Raw genomic sequence first — 15,467 nt, 5'->3', positions numbered from 1 at the left:
CCATGTGGTTGCTGGGAATTGAACTCAGGACCTTGAGAAGAGCAGGCAGTGCTCTTAACTGCTGAGCCATCTCTCCAGCCCCTGGATAGTTTTTTTAAATGCCCTTTATTGATTTAAGAATGATTTTTTCCTTTGATTCTTTTAAAAAGATACGTTCCCCCTTTGTATTTTTTATTTAGTTGACACGACAGCAGGTTTCCATCGGGCTTCTTGTTTGTGTGGCTATTACTTCTGCCCCCCACCCCGACCCCCACATCCCATCTGCTTCCCCTCCAGCCTAAACCTTTCTAACCACAGCCATCCCCTTCACCTCATTTTTACCTACATTCTGTATCCCTCCTTCCCGATTTCCTGGCTTCCACAGGTACTCTCTGTTTAGCAAGTAGAACTAAAGATCTGATGCTAGAATCCACAGGAGAGAGAGAGAGAGAGAGAGAGAGAGACACTGCACTGCCCCTGTCCTCTGTCCTGGGTCACCTCACGCAGCTCAGTAATTCTTTCCAGTTCCATTCACTTCCCTGCAAACTTCACAGTTTCATTTTCATTAAAGCTGAATCAAATTCCATTGTGCGCATGCACCACGTTTTCCATGTCTGCTCGTCAGCTGATGGCCACTTGGCTGTCTGCTAGCTGTTGTGAACAGAGCAGCAGGGAACGTGGGTGAACAGGTATCTGTAGCACGTGACTTCTTTGTTTATATGCCCAGGAGCGGTGTAAATAGCTGGGGCATATGGTATTTTTTGTTTTTTTTTTTTTTTTAAAAAAAGCCTCCACGCTGATGTTGAAAGTCGCTGTGCAAGCGTCCACCCCACCAACAGTGTGTAAGGTCCCATTTTCCCACAGTGGCTTCAGTGTTTGTTCTTCCTTGGTATTCTTGATGCTAGCCATTCTGATTGGGGAGAGATTAATCTTACAGTAGTTTTAATCTGCATTTCCCGGAGGGATAAGGATGTTTAAAGGTATTGCCTAGTCATTTCTATTTCTTCTTTTGAGGTTCCTTCCTTCCTTCCTTCCTTCCTTCCTTCCTTCCTTCCTTCCTTCCTTCCTTCCTTCCTTCCTTCCTTCCTTCCTTCCTTCCTTTCTTTCTTTTGCCAGTATTTTGTTTTCTTGGTGTTTAGTTTTTTGGGTCCTTTGTCTATTCTAGACTCTCATCTTCTCAGATTGATAGCTAGCAGAGATTCTTTGATTCTGTCGGCTGCCTCGTCACGTGATTGATTCTTTTGTAACACAGAAACTAATTTTATGAAATCCTATTTGTCTGTGGTTGCTTTTTGCCCCCCCCCCATTTTTTTTTTTTTTTTTTTTTTTTTTTTTTTTTTTTTTTTTTTTTTTTTTTTGGCTTGCCTGTGCTTCAGGGGCTAGTCAGCAAAGCATTGCCTATACCTGTGTGTTGAAGCATATGCCCACCTTTTTCCTCTTCTAAGTTTAGAGTATCAAGACTTTCGTAGAGGTCTTTGATGAGTTGGGAGTTTTGGGCAAAGCGTGAGATAGTGGCTGAGTTTTCTTCTTCTGCATGTTGGTATTATTCCGGATTACTCAGTACCATTTGTTGAAGATGCTGTCTTTTCTTTATTGTGTACTTTGGGCATTTTTTTTTTTTTTAAATCAAGTGTCTGTCCCAGGTGCAATCACATGGGCTTGTATCTGGGTCCTCTGCTCTATTCCATCCTAGTACCTGGTTTTGTCCCAGTGATCATGTTACAGAAATAATGCAGCTTCCCAGAGAGAACTCAGAGATGGCGGAAAAGCTCTTTATTGCTCCCTGTCCTGCTGGGACTAAGGCTCAAAGAGGAGCTGGCCTTTAATACGAGATTTTACTAACTTGTCTACATTTTAGGCTTATGTTGGCCACAAATATAAACACAGCATCCTTAAATCTCTTTCAGGTCCAGGCCAAGGCTATACTTTGAAAAAAAAAAATGTAAACAGAGACAGGAGGCTGCAAGTTTTACCGCTTAAGTAGATAGATGTACCTAGAAAAGATTCTGTGTGTAGCCAGACTTATTTAAGTACAACGCCAGTGTCGTCCCTTTTGAATAGTTGTTGCCCAGTCATCTGGCCCACCTGGTATCTTATACTTTTCCTGATAAGAGCACACAGGATTTAGTGGTAGACCTAGACTTAGCTGCCCAGCCACCCTTTAGAGGTCCCTTGTGTGTCAGGGCTGTTTCCTTTGCTACAGGAGTGGAGCCTTCTGGCTGGTTAATCTGTCACCTCCTAGCGTCCTAAGTTTCTCTAGTCTCTTAATGGGCCTGGTTAGCACACTACTTACTTGTCTTTGGGGAGTTTTGGAGTCAGTGCTCCTTTAGCTAAATTGTACTTTGCATGACTACATGTCTCCTAAGGAAATCTATTATTTGTAAGGCCTTTATATTGATACACGGATGAGTTTCTTCTACATCACTATGTTATTTTTATTACCGTGGTTCTGTAGTGTAATTTGGCGATACTCCCTGCTATATTCTCTTTGTTCAAGACCGAGATGCACTCTTCCTGTATCTCCAAAGAGTGACACCGGGGAATCTGATTGGAATCCCACTGGCTCTGCAGATTGCTTTTGGTAGGATGGCCAGTTTCACAGTTGAATGAAAAAAATGAAGTAAAGGGGGACATGGCCACGCCTACAGCACGGAGGAGCTTTTCGTGCAGGTGTAAGGGAGAAAGCAGGCAGGGGGAAGAGCCCAGGCTGAGCGTGGCCAGCAGACTAAATGACACTGGCACTGAGAGGAGAGGCAGGGAGGGAGAGCAGTGGAGCCCAACTGACTGAGTTATACATAGTCAGGTGAGGGTGGAAGTCCAGCCCCTGGGAGGAGAGGTCTAGGGTAGGGGGCGGAGTGAGCAGCGCTGGGAAGAGCCACAGGTGCCGATGGAGGCTTATCCTGGGCTTGAGACCTAACAACAATATTAATTCTTAAAGTCCATGAATATGGAAGGGCTTCCCGTCTTCTTGTGTGTTAGATCGCAAGTCCATTATTGTCAGAGAGAGATTTTAAGTAACTAGCTCCTTTGAGCTGACCCAGTGTTCTTTTATTTTTTTCTTGGTGAGTGTCTCAGGCATGTAGCTAGCTTGGGATGGAGGAATGTTTTACAGTCAACAGATGTACAGATAGATAGTATTGCTTAATTTGTCCACAACCCTACCAGATTTATTTCTTCTTCTTTGTTCTGTCACTCATAGAGTTGTAGATAATCCTGTTTCTCCTTTCAGATGTGTTCAGTTTCCTTTGTTCTTGGGTTTTGTTGGTTGAGAGGTGGCATTGTGCCTGATTACCCAGACCCATTGTCTGCTGGGTGTGAGGAACCTAGGAAGTGACTGGGAGCTGGTGAGAACCTGACTCCAGAGCCCTCTCCCTTCCGCACCCATGTGTTTTAAGGCTCCTTGTCTAGAGTGCCCATTGAAGCTTTTGTTTCTCCTCAGGTTACATCTATTTGACAGGGATGCAACCTGCTGAGCCTTTGTGGGCTTTAGTCACAGGTGTGAGTAGCATTTGGTCTAGAGGGTTAGCAGGGAGGTGAGGGAATGCTGTCTTTGATGGGTACATTAAAGAGGGGCAGCTAACAAACTAGTGGAATATCTTCTTTATGTTCAAGGTTTTCTGGCAGTGACCAACATCTCATCCAGATCACATGGTCGTTTCCTTTTTCTGATTGGCTGCCCTAGCCTCTGACTCTCCTCCTGGGGGCACCTCTGTGTGCCCCCAAATAGTTCTGGTTTGTCCTTGTTAAACCGTTCATTTTGTGTATTGATATCTCAGGAAGTAAACTTTTCTCCCTGACCGATGACTTGAGCAGAACTGAAGTGATGGCCAGCGTGACAGGAGACGACACATGGCATGTGGTTGTTGCCTAGTAACGCCTCCCTGGATCCCAGCCCTCGGGAGACATTTCCCAGTTCCTACCCTCATCTGGGGCAGGCCACCCCACAATAGTCCTCAGCCAGCTGTGGTAGAAACGGGGTGTTTGAGTATGGCCTTTTTCTTTCAGATTGACACAGACGCTGCTGTCATCCCCTGCGTCACCGTCCTCTGAGTCATCTCTGAGGATGTTCCTATTTAAGAACACCTCCTTAGAGGGCTGGGGAGATGGGTCGGCTAGGGAAATGCTTGCTCCGCTGGCATCACGTTGCGACAGATGTGAGCTAGGCCTGGTGGCACATACCTTTAATCCCACCACTCAGGAGGCAGAGACAGGTAGTTTTGAGGCCAGCTGGAGCTACATATCTAGTTCCAGGATAGCAAGAGCTGAACAGTGAGACCATGCCTCAAAACCACCCAACAAACAGACAGATTTGGTGGCACATGTGCCTATAATCCATTCCTGTGTTGGGAAAACAGACTAGTGAGTCTCTGGGGCTAATTGGCCAACTAGCCGAGCCTAATGGGTAAACCTAAGCCTCCAGTCAGAGACCCTGTCTTTTAAAAATCCTGAGGAATAACACCTAAGGTTTACCTCGGACCTACGCCTGCAGGCACACACCTTCACCCCTCCCCCGTGGAAAAAAGAGGCTCTACAGGGTTGCCAACTGTGTTTTTTTTTGTTTGTTTGTTTGTTTTTGTTTTTTTTTTTTTTTTATTTTTTTTATTTTTAACAGAGGCAAAGCAAATCTTCATTGAAGCAAGATGGGGCGGATCTGCAGAGTTCTCCTCGGTACTCAGACCCAGAGTGTCGCGCACAGACTACAAGCGGGGAAACAAATACCTGCAATATCAAGGTAAGACATGCAGGAAGGGCATCAGAGTGTCAGCCGCGTCTCAAGCCGAGGCTAGTTCACTGCAGGAAGAAGACCTCCTTGACTACTACAAGGCTCTCGTTGGCTTGGCGTGTCTGTTGACAGTTCAAACACACTTCTTTACAGAAGGCCTGCTGCCCTAGTGGTCAGATCACTATGAGAGAGGAAGTCAGCATAAACCGGCCCTCAGACTTGGTTTGGTTGTATGCGGATACCATGTTTGCTCCTATAATGGTCAAATCACCAGGAGGCCGTTTCTATAGGCGAAGACAATCTTTTCTATACTTTCCCCGAGGGAAAAGTGCTTCTCAGGGTTTGCATCCAAGCTCCTTGGCTTCAGTTTTTCCCATCACCCGTGGCATCTGTGGAACCCGTGATGATATCCCCTCAGAGCCCAAATCCCATGGTCTTCATGGGGCTCACTCGAGAGCGCTGTGCTTTTGTTAAGAGAAGCACTTCAGTGTGCTTGTCTGACTGATAATTTGTGAGGAGCAACCCAGTTTAATTTCCTTATTTTGTAATGAACAACTGACTGTGCCGTCATACCAAACAGGATATATCAGGAATGTGTGAGTTTCCTCTGATTCTTACTGTCTGTCTTCCTCCTAGATGGAAAAGCTGTACCTGCATTATCTGCGAGCAGAGAGCTTTAGGAAAGCTCTGATTTATCAGAAGAAGTATCTCTTACTGCTGATTGGTGGGTTCCAGGACTCGGAGCAGGAAACGCTCTCAATGATCGCTCATTTGGGGGTCTTTCCTTCCAAAGCAGACAAGAAAATTACCACATCACGTCCCTTCACCAAGTTCCGCACCGCTGTTCGAGTGGTCATCGCAGTATTGAGGTAAATGTCCTGCCCCCAAGCCAGTTGGCAACGAACATATGCTTGTGTCAGTGGTGGCTTTAGTCCTTAAAACTACAGTGTTTTCTCCTTCAATATCAGTGGTATCATGGCCGTGAAGAAGACATAGCGACAACTGGTCTTTAAGAATTCATGCTGGCTGGGCAGTGGTGGCGCACGTCTTTAATCCCAGCACTTGGGAGGCAGAGGCAGGCGGATTTCTGAGTTCGAGGCCAGCCTGGTCTACAGAGTGAGTTCCAGGACAGCCAGGGCTACACAGAGAAACTCTGTCTCGAAAAAACAAAAAACAAACAAACAAACAAAAAAAAGAATTTATGCTGGAGGGGCTGGAGGGATAGATGGTTTGCAAACCCACGTGGTCATTCACAGCCATCCACGACTCTAGTTCCTGGGGATGTCACACCTGACCTTCCTGCTGGTGTCAGGCATTCATTTGGTGTGCATACACGTATGTAGGTGAAATGTGCATTCAAATAAACAGATTCATGCTGTCCCTAGGTATGGTGGTCCAGGTTTGTCATCCCAACACTCAGGAGGCCAAGACGGGAAAGTCAAAAGTTCTAGGTTAGCCTGAACTATATTATATTTGGGACCCAGTATCACAATGCCTGAAAAAGTTTCCAGAACCTGGTGGTCTTTTTTGGAATAATTTACGGTTTGTCACATCCCAAATCAGAAAGTTACAGTCATGTCATTTGTCAGGAAAACCATGCTAAAAGGAGTCTCAAGCACTTGTGTACTGTTACCCTGCTTGCCACCTTCTGCCACGGTTAGCACGATCCTGCTGACAGGCCTTCTTGGTTAGTCAGAAGCAACCAGAAGGAAGGAGTGTGTTTTCCCAATTTCTGGTGATATGGTCAGGCTTGAATTTTGGAGTGTGATGGGCTGTGGGCAACCTGTGGTGGATGTGGGCAGAACCAGCTGGTTGACAAGGGTGTAGCTAGAGGGAGCTTCTTCAGAAGATGGAAGGTTCCTGCCCAGCATGAAGGTTAGCCAACTCTGTGTCCATAACTAGTTGGCAGTTTTTCAGTGGACCCACACAGCTGTGGGGGCTGTCTCCTTTGCCCAGAGGGCACCTTCTGGTGTCTGGTCCCAGCAGGAGTATTGCTGCTTCCTTCCTTCCTGTTTGCTCTGGTTTTAACCATGTTTTGTCCCCTTTCTGTGCAGGCTGCGGTTTTTGGTTAAGAAGTGGCAAGAAGTGGACAGGAAGGGAGCGCTGATACACAGCAAAAGCACCCGCCACGGTGGGTCTCAAGTCTTTGCCTTTCTTGCTGCTGGCAGGATTTTCTTGAGTGTTTTGGTGTGGGAATGTCATAAAGCACAGTAAGAAAACTAGGAATCCCAGTCAGTAGCCACCCTACCGCATTGAGAACAGCGCTGACTGACCAGCGCCTGTCACGGAGCATGCTCACTCTCCAGGGCTGACTAGGGCTCTCCTTTATGCCGCTGCACCCCCATGTGAGCATTCATGCTTGTTTTTAGCTCAGTGGCACCTTGTCTGTGGCGCTGTCTTGCTGCGTCCTCATACAAAGTATAACAGTGGCTTTGGGGACTCCAGAGTGGCCAGTGACAAGTGAGATTCTTTGCTGGGCCTCTGCCTTATGTCTAGGGGTGGCGGATGTGAATGTCCTTCTATTTAGAGGGCATGGAAGGCATAGGCCACTGCCACCCCTGGCTGCCCGACATCCTGATAGCGCCTTCAGGTCAGGTCAGCAGGCATGCTTACCTCTCGTTCTCTAAAGGCCTCCTGAAGGTTCCCCCCAGTAATGGGCTGCCCATGTAGTGCTGGCAGTCAGGACCAGAGTCATTCAAGCAAAATGTAAATCATCAAACTTGAGAATATCACAACTTGATATATTTTGAAATCACCTTGCAGGATCTTAAAACTGTTTGTATAAGCTTAAAGTTTTGGCAGATGGACCCTTCTCCTAAAGTGTGAATTTCTTTTCCTAATGATTTGGTATTTGGTCATTCTTGGGAAGGACATCGAACATGCCAGAGACAACATTCTCCGTCGGGAACCAGAGCATCTCTGCCAACCCGAGACACATCCTCAGGGCATACCAAGGACTCTCGGCACAGCCCCAGATCTGTGGCAGCCGTCTCGCTGGGCAAGGAAAGGTCAGTTGGGCTACCCCCAGCCTTGTCACCTAGAAATCATGGGGATTATCTTCAGAAGTCTGTGTGGCTGCTCAGAGAAATGTAATTCAAAAATTCATCTTTTACTGGCTCAGAGTGAGATGGGGACACAGCAGAGTCTGCAAGAGCCTGGGGATCTTGGCGTTGTTCAGGAAGAGCTAAGATCACCTGTGTTGCCAAGTGGTGGTGGTTTATTTGTTTAATCACAGCATTCCGTATGCAGAGGCAGGCTGATCTCTGAGTTTGAGGCCAGCCTGCACTTCAGAGTGGATTCTGGGACAGCCAGGGCTACATAGAGATAAACCAAAAAAAGATGACCTGTGTTCAGTGAAGCATGTTCTACCCTGAAAAGGTTTGGAGCTTGGCTCTTGGAAAGGGAAAGGAACATGGTATTCCCTGGGGACACGGGGCCTGCCAGGAAGGATGGTCACAATGGGAATTAGACAAGGATGGTTGACCATCTCAGTCACCAGGTGAAGGATATTAAGGCATCCAGTTTGGGTAACAAGTATGATCTCAAAATTTGGTGAACGAAATTGTACGTAATTGCAGCCACTTGTTCTGACTTCAAAGTGTGACATAGAAGTTGATTCTGTTTTTTGTTTTTGTTTTGGGTATTTGTTTTGTTTTGAGACAAGGACTCATTATGTAGCCCTAGCTGACCTGGAGCTTGCTGTGCAGACCAAGCTAGCCTTGAAATCCCAGAGATCTGATCTTTTACCTCTGTCTCCCAAACCCTGGAGTAACAGAAGTGCACCAGCACACCCCTGGAGTACTGTGTGGGGCTAGTGTCTAGTTCAGTTGGCGTGGTGCTTACCTAGCATTCATGAGCCTCTGGGTTCTAGGCAAAGAAAAATCACCTTTTCTTTGTGGTAAAGAACAGTCCTGAAGAGAATAGCCCTGGTGGAGACCCGTCCTGATTGACCTGTTAACTTAATTCCTTCCTTCCTTCCTCCTCATCTGGTTCTTTGTTTGCAGATCAACGTCAACACCAAGTTCAAGGCTAGAAAGATCCCTGACTCCGTCTCAAGATCCTGAGCAGTCCTTGACAGAATACATTCATCGCTTAGAAATGATCCAGCAGAGACTTGGGGGGCTGCCACCAGGTACAAAAGGTCTTGCAGTATTTGTTAAAAATGGCATTACTGTACCTTAGAAACATGACAACATAGAAAAGATTGTTAGTAAACAGGTCCGAAGGTCCTCCTGAGTCGTCCCAGCTCTAGATAGCTCTTGGCACAGGGGTTGCAAACAGTGTGAAGCCAGACTGGTATACACAGTGAGTTCTGGGCTAGCCAGGGCTACAGACAAAGTGAGTACCAGGCTAGCCAGGGCTACAAAGTGACTGCCGGGCTAGCTAGGGCTGCAGAGTAGTATGCTGTCTCAGAACAAAACAAAAGAAGCTCTGCCTCCAGCTTAGTAATTGTTAGTTTGATTGAAATGTCTGCATGGCTGTGTAAACAATGCACTTAGCAATATGTGGGAGCTAAGTCTGATTCCGTCACTGGTGGGGACATTATGTCCTCTATACCGATAGGGAATGTAAAGATAATTGTACGGACTGCTTTCCTCATCACTGTGAGCAAGAATCTGGGAAGCAGCAGCAGCAGTTGGCGAGGGCCTGTGGCGCCACACTTTTCCAAATTCTTCAGGCGACGACTTTAGAGGCCTTACAAACCAAGTGGTCCAGGTGATCCCAGCAAGGGCTCCACTCTCTCTAGCACCAGTTTTCTGTTAGAAAATTGATCACTGACCAAATATCTGACAGGAGGCAACAAAACGATTTGTTTTGGTTCACGGTTTGAGAAAATAGTATTATCGTGTCGGGGTTTACCTGCCGCCTGGAGTAGCGTTCAGAGGAAGCTGACACGTGCGGCTGTTCCAATGTGTGCTGATTAGGACGCAGAGGAGGCGCAGGAAGTGAGGCCAGGGTGTAAAAAAAAAAAAAAAAAAAAAAAAAAATCTCACTTCCTGTTTCCAGTAAATCACTTCCTTCAGGGAGGCTTCATATCCTAAGAGTGCAGAGCCTCCTAAAACAGTGTTATCATCTGAAGACTGGGCATTAAAACACATGCTCTTATGAAAGATATTTCACATTCAAATCATTACCAATTACAGTTTGGCCTGTATATAATTTGTGTAATAGTTTCTTAAACCTAACCTTCTATTTTCATTAGAAAAGTTTCATTTTAACTCACGTTTTTTACCAAAGCTCAACTCAGTGATGGTGTTCTGAAGTTCTAAACAATTTTTTAAAAAGTTTTATAACAAATTTTTATTCTATTTTAATTTTAGATTCTACTCAGAAACCCTGCCACCAGAAGATTAAACAATGAATAAAGTCCTTGTGGCTCTTAACCAGTGACATTTCTATTTGAGGAAAGATTTTTTTTTTTCCTAAGGAAAGCTCATGGTATGGTCTGTCACCACTTTGGGAGTGGTGACACCAGGCCCTAGGAGCCACCGAGAGCTTCCTCCTCGGCACACTGCTAAATGGAGGGAGCACGCTGCGCTCCTCCCTGCCCAGCGCCAGCGAGCAGTGGCCACGCTGGGGCCCATGCCTGACGACGGAGCCATCTGCCTCGTCCGCGGCAGAAGCTGCTTGTTTTCTTAGCGTGCCAGGATGGGACGATGGGACGGTCAGTTGAAAATGAACACAAAGGAAGAAAGGAATGCATTTTAAGAACTGTTCTCGGATGGATGGATGGATGGATGGATGGATGGATGGATGGATGGACAGATGGATGGGTGGATGGATGGGTGGGTGGGTGGATGGTCTTGTGTTGTTGTTTTTCTTAAATCTGATCAGTTTGTTCTTTTTGTTGGCAAAACAAATAAAATGATGTCAAATTTGCTTCTCCTGGCTAAGCCATTCTGTAACTTTCGTATTTACACCACACAGTGAATCTGGCTCAGAATCCTTCACCCCTCAACGAATATATGGTCAGGTATGTCACACAGACATCTACGTATGTATGAATTCAGAAAACATGGCAAAGTGGTTTTGAAACAATAAATATAGTTAGTGGGTATCTTGTTTAAAACTTCTTCAGAATATAAGAGGGGCATAACTTTATCATGCTCAGTTAGCGTTTGGCCCAGAAATACTTTAAAGCAAATATGTGGTGGTGTATCAGTAGCCCAGGCTAAAAACAAAGCCTGTCAGGTTTTCAGAAGGAATTTAATATAAGGGCCTGTTTGCTCTGTTGTCAGATGAACTGAGGCAGACAAAGTAAAGTAACCCAGAGATGAGCCACAATATTGGGGCTTGAAGAACTATGAAACTGTCTTTGGACTCAAAGAACCAGTCCCCTATGGCAAAGGACAAGTCCTGATGAGGCAGATCAGCTGCCAGAGGCACACACATATGCACACACACACACACACACACACACCCCTACCCCTGTAGCACACATATACACACCTCTACGGTAGCCCAGCTTTGGGCCTGTTGTCAACAATTCTACTCCAGCAGCCTGCATAGTATCTTGTAGCTCTACAAAGTCAGCAAACATAGGAGGAGGGGCCTTCCAGTGCCGTCCCACACTGAGAATTCCAGCTTGCCAGACATGGCGGCACATGCCTTTAATCCCAGCACTCAGGTTGGCCTGGGCTACATAATTCCAGGACAACATAGACTCTGTCTCAAAACAAACAAACAAAATAGGATTCAGTTCAACAGAAATCTCTTCGTATTTGTCTTTGAGTGACCTGATAAGCCCCCTTTGTCTGCTTTCATCATCTGTCGGTTGCTTTAGCGCTGTGTGAATTGGTTTATATGCTGGTCTTAGTCACTCAGATCCACAAGGGCCTCTCCTACCTCATCTAGGTCATGCTCTACCCTAGGGTACAAAAAGGCCATTAAGGTGCCTTACCAGTCCCGGGGTGCCTTCCTGATGAACTTCCTCCTTTCCTGTGAGCCCAGTCCTCTCAGGCCCAGTGAGCTGGCTTCAGACAGCACATCTCCCCATTCTCAGTTTCCTTCGTAACACCCATCCCCTCTCTACTGCCTTCCGGTCCCTGATATCCGTGTGGACCTCAGATGATAAGCAGGTGTCCCTAATGGCCTCTTTGGTGTCCCAGCCATAAAGAGCAAGCTCACACCTCTTGTATCGATCTCTTCCTTACCCAACTGTCCTAAGATTCTTGTCTGTGGCATATCAGGATCTTGGCTACACCTGAGTGGAGGTTTCCAGGAAGTAGTTAGGCCAGACTACCTGCAGTGTCAGGCCACTTCTCCTGCTGCTTCTGATGGTAGGAAGGGCAAGGTGTGGTAAGTTTGTTACTTCTGAGATGCTGCAGAACACACCTTACCATGAGACCCTAAAAACAATTAGGATGCAGCAAGCCTTTGGTTCTTGCAGGCATTCTTGCAGGGTTTCTTTCTTCCTCTCTGAAGCAACTGTGTGTGTTACCAGCCACCAGCCCACGTGACTCATTAATCTTACAGTTCTTTAGATGTGAAGGTGTTCATTGCCAGGGTATTGAGTCTCTTATCTTGAAAGATTCCTCATACAACCATGAACCCTGCTACCTTGTCTTACATTCTAGCTTGCTTCATAAAGCATTGTAGTGATCCAGCCTCAGCTCCTGCCAGTATATACGTGTTGGCTGCATATTATGATTTATGGGCTAAACTGTTCCTCACCCCAACCAACGGCATATTGAAGTCCTCATCTCAAGTACATGTGACTATGATCTTAGTCGGAATTGGGTCTTTGCAGATGATCAAGTTAACATGAACTAACTATTGTGTTCTCCTATTAGGGATGAATGGTGTCTACTGACAAGACACTGGCACATAAGAACATCATGTGGAATTGAAACACCCCCCCCCCAAAAAAAAAAAAAAAAGACCCAAACCCATCATATGGACATGAGGACAGGGATGTGGTGGGGTGGGGAAACATCTGGAAGTCAAGAAACATCAGGAGGGAACATCTATAATGCAAGAAACATCAAAGATTAGTAGCAGCCACTAGAGGCCAGGAGACAGCTATGGAACGGATTATCCTGTATAGTTCTCTATGGAACTGATCCCAGCTGACACCTTGTCTTAGACTTAGACTTCCAGCCTCTCCAGAGTTCTGGTGTGGTAAACTGTTGAGCCAGCTCAGTTTCCAGTCCTTAGTAACCATTGTGCTACCAAACGAATACACAGCTTTTTGGAGGGAGAGGTGGGGACTTCAGGGCCCTAACCCGTTGTTTAATCTCATGATGTTTATCTGAATTATGCTCAGAAGTAACTATAATTCTGTTTCTAGTATCCAGCAGGTGGGGTAGTAGTAAGGTTTATCTAGAGGAACAGACCCAATAGAATGTAAATTGGAAAGGGATTTACCAGCATCGTGTATACAATACCATTGCATGGGCAGCCAAACAGTGGCTATCCGCCATGGAGACTGTGTCTCTTGGTTGTGTGGCTGTGTCTCTTGGTTGGTTCTAACTTCTGCCATGTAGAGCAGGAGGTACGCTAGGTTAAGTTAGGACACTAGTCTGTGGACATGTATAACGAATGGTATCCAGGCAGTTAAAGGGGTCAAAATCTTTGGAAACAGATACACAGACATCTCCAAGCCATGTCACAGGCCCAGCTTCCTCTCCCACCCCACCCCCAACCCCCAAACAAGGCTCCAAATTTGGCATTAGAGAATTGTAGGGACAATTTCTTGTGCACGGTGTGGAAGCATCATCGGTCAATAAAAAGGTGATGGCCTATTAGCAAAAGGCAGGAAGTGGGAGTCCCAGTAGAGAGATTAGAACTCTGGGAGAGGCAGGTTTACCACAGACTTGGAGGAAACCAAGGAGAGGTAATTAGCCACGTGGCAGATAAGGGACAGTCTACATGGGATAATTGAATTATGAGTCGGTTGGCGAACAAGCCTAGCTTAAGGCCTAACATTAATTCATAAGTAAGTCTCCAAGTCGTCATTAGAGAATTGTGGCGACCATAGAGAAGACCAAATGGCTACAGAGAGTTGTTTCATTTGAGCATTTTACTGTGTTTGGCGTTACTTTCTTAATTATACCGCTTTTTTTTTTTTTACAAGACTTTTTTTTACAAGACTTTTTTTTACAAGACTTTTTTTTTTTTTTTTTTTTTTTTTTTGCATGCAGTTTCATAGGGTTTGGCTCTTGATTGCCTGTCGTTTGCCATCAGCTGCCCACTGTTTCATATTAAGAAGTTCTATTTTACTTGCTGTGTATTTGTTTCACTGGGTCATCTTGCCGGGTCTATACTGATGACTGAGTCCACCTCAACCCCTGTTCTGCCTGTTGAGCTGTGGAGAAAGGCAGAAGGATCCAACTCTCCCTAGAACCCTAAAGCAGTGGCTAAATACTTAAAAATAGATAAATGGGGGACTGGAGAGACAGTTCACAAGCTAAGAGTGCTTGTTGCTTTTGAAGAAACCTCGGGTTTTGTTATAGCACTCATATGGTGGCTAAGAACGGTCTTACAGTTGAAGGGCGTCTGGCGCCCTCTCTGGTCTCCTTTGGTACTGCATGCATGTGGTGCACAGGTACACTTGCCTGCAAAATACCCACACGTAAATAAGCCTTAAAAATTGTGAAATGCTGCTTAAAACGTTTTGTAAGGAATTTTAAGTCTTTATTGTAAACACCTTTTTGAAGTAAAAATTCAGCTCTTTGAAGGACAAGTAGACCCTTATTCCCAGCAGCCTAGAGTGAGAGACTGTCAGCTAAGCAGCCCCTTCCCCAGTAACTTGCTGGAATGCCTTCAAGTCTGGCTGTTTTGTGTACTTTACAATCAATGGGAAAATACTCCAGCAGCAAGGTAATTTACTGCAATTGAATCCAGGATACCTGATCCAGGAAGCCTTGTTCTGGCCACACCTACTCCAGACAGCCTGTGCCAGCCTCAAAAGGCCGAAGCCCAGTTGCTTTTTTCACAACCCAGTGAACTTTCAACAACTGCTCTCCATTCAAGACGACAGGGAACACTTCCTAAGAAGAAACCAGTGATCGGAGAAATGCGAAAACTGTTGACCAGTTTTCATGCAAAACTTGTGACTGCTTCCGCTATGAGCCTGTGTGACCCGAGGAAATAAAGAGTCCTTCGTTTGCATACCACGAATCCTGGCTGTATAACCAGATTAGTCAGTTCAGATGTTTTAAAATCAGTTGGGGACACCTTCCTATGCTGTTTCTTGTGGATGTAATATTAGGCTCACTAAAAGCCTCCAAAATGGCTTTTTTTTTTTTTTTTTCCCTACCTGGGATTTTTAAGGTATGTAGAGAGGGCTGGATGATATTATGGTAATAGTGGCGAGAGTGTGGTTTAAGAGTACTAGAAATGAAAAGTGTGTGCACGTGCGTGTGTATATGTATGTATATGTATGTTTACACATATATGTATATACATGCCCCCCCCCACACACACACACTCTGGGAATAGCTCCTTCAAAAATCCCATCAAGGTTCCCAACGTGTCAGATCTATGCTTCCATGCCCCAAGGTCATCTCAAGGACTGAGACACTGCCGGAGCTCCTTCTTGGTCAATACCAGAGTGCTTCCAGGGTTATTGTGAAAAGCAATAAGCAAACACACTTTAAAGCAGGCGGAAAAACGCCAGAGTTTGCTGACACCATAGCAGGAACGACGACCGAGTTAAGCGTGCCGGCAGGGCTCCTGAGGAAGAAGAGGCTGGGGAATCCTGAGGAGGGTCACCTGGGCGACATTGAAGTCGGCTCACAGTGGGGGTCGCTCGTATCCCGAG

The 15,467-nt window shown here is 45.8% G+C and overlaps 1 protein-coding gene across 4 annotated transcripts in view; it reads left to right on the top strand.

The window, feature by feature from the left end:
* Positions 1-10,582, top strand: part of Pcnt (pericentrin) — a 97,556-nt gene extending 86,974 nt beyond the window's left edge. For all 4 annotated transcript variants that reach the window (XM_034524550.2, XM_076916629.1, XM_076916628.1 and 1 more), the window contains 6 exons: positions 4,592-4,711; positions 5,339-5,571; positions 6,757-6,833; positions 7,572-7,710; positions 8,707-8,834; positions 10,024-10,582. In XM_034524550.2, coding sequence (XP_034380441.1) covers positions 4,592-4,711; positions 5,339-5,571; positions 6,757-6,833; positions 7,572-7,710; positions 8,707-8,834; positions 10,024-10,064 — 738 coding nt within the window. In that variant the 3' untranslated portion in view covers positions 10,065-10,582. The remainder of the gene's footprint in view (positions 1-4,591; positions 4,712-5,338; positions 5,572-6,756; positions 6,834-7,571; positions 7,711-8,706; positions 8,835-10,023) is intronic.
* Positions 10,583-15,467: the final 4,885 nt, after the last annotated feature.

This window comes from Arvicanthis niloticus, chromosome 20 (assembly GCF_011762505.2).
Source record: "Arvicanthis niloticus isolate mArvNil1 chromosome 20, mArvNil1.pat.X, whole genome shotgun sequence".
NCBI classification, from domain to species: Eukaryota; Metazoa; Chordata; class Mammalia; order Rodentia; family Muridae; genus Arvicanthis; species Arvicanthis niloticus.
The sequence above is the reverse complement of the archived record's forward strand: the minus strand, read 5'-3'. Positions and strand labels throughout refer to the sequence as shown.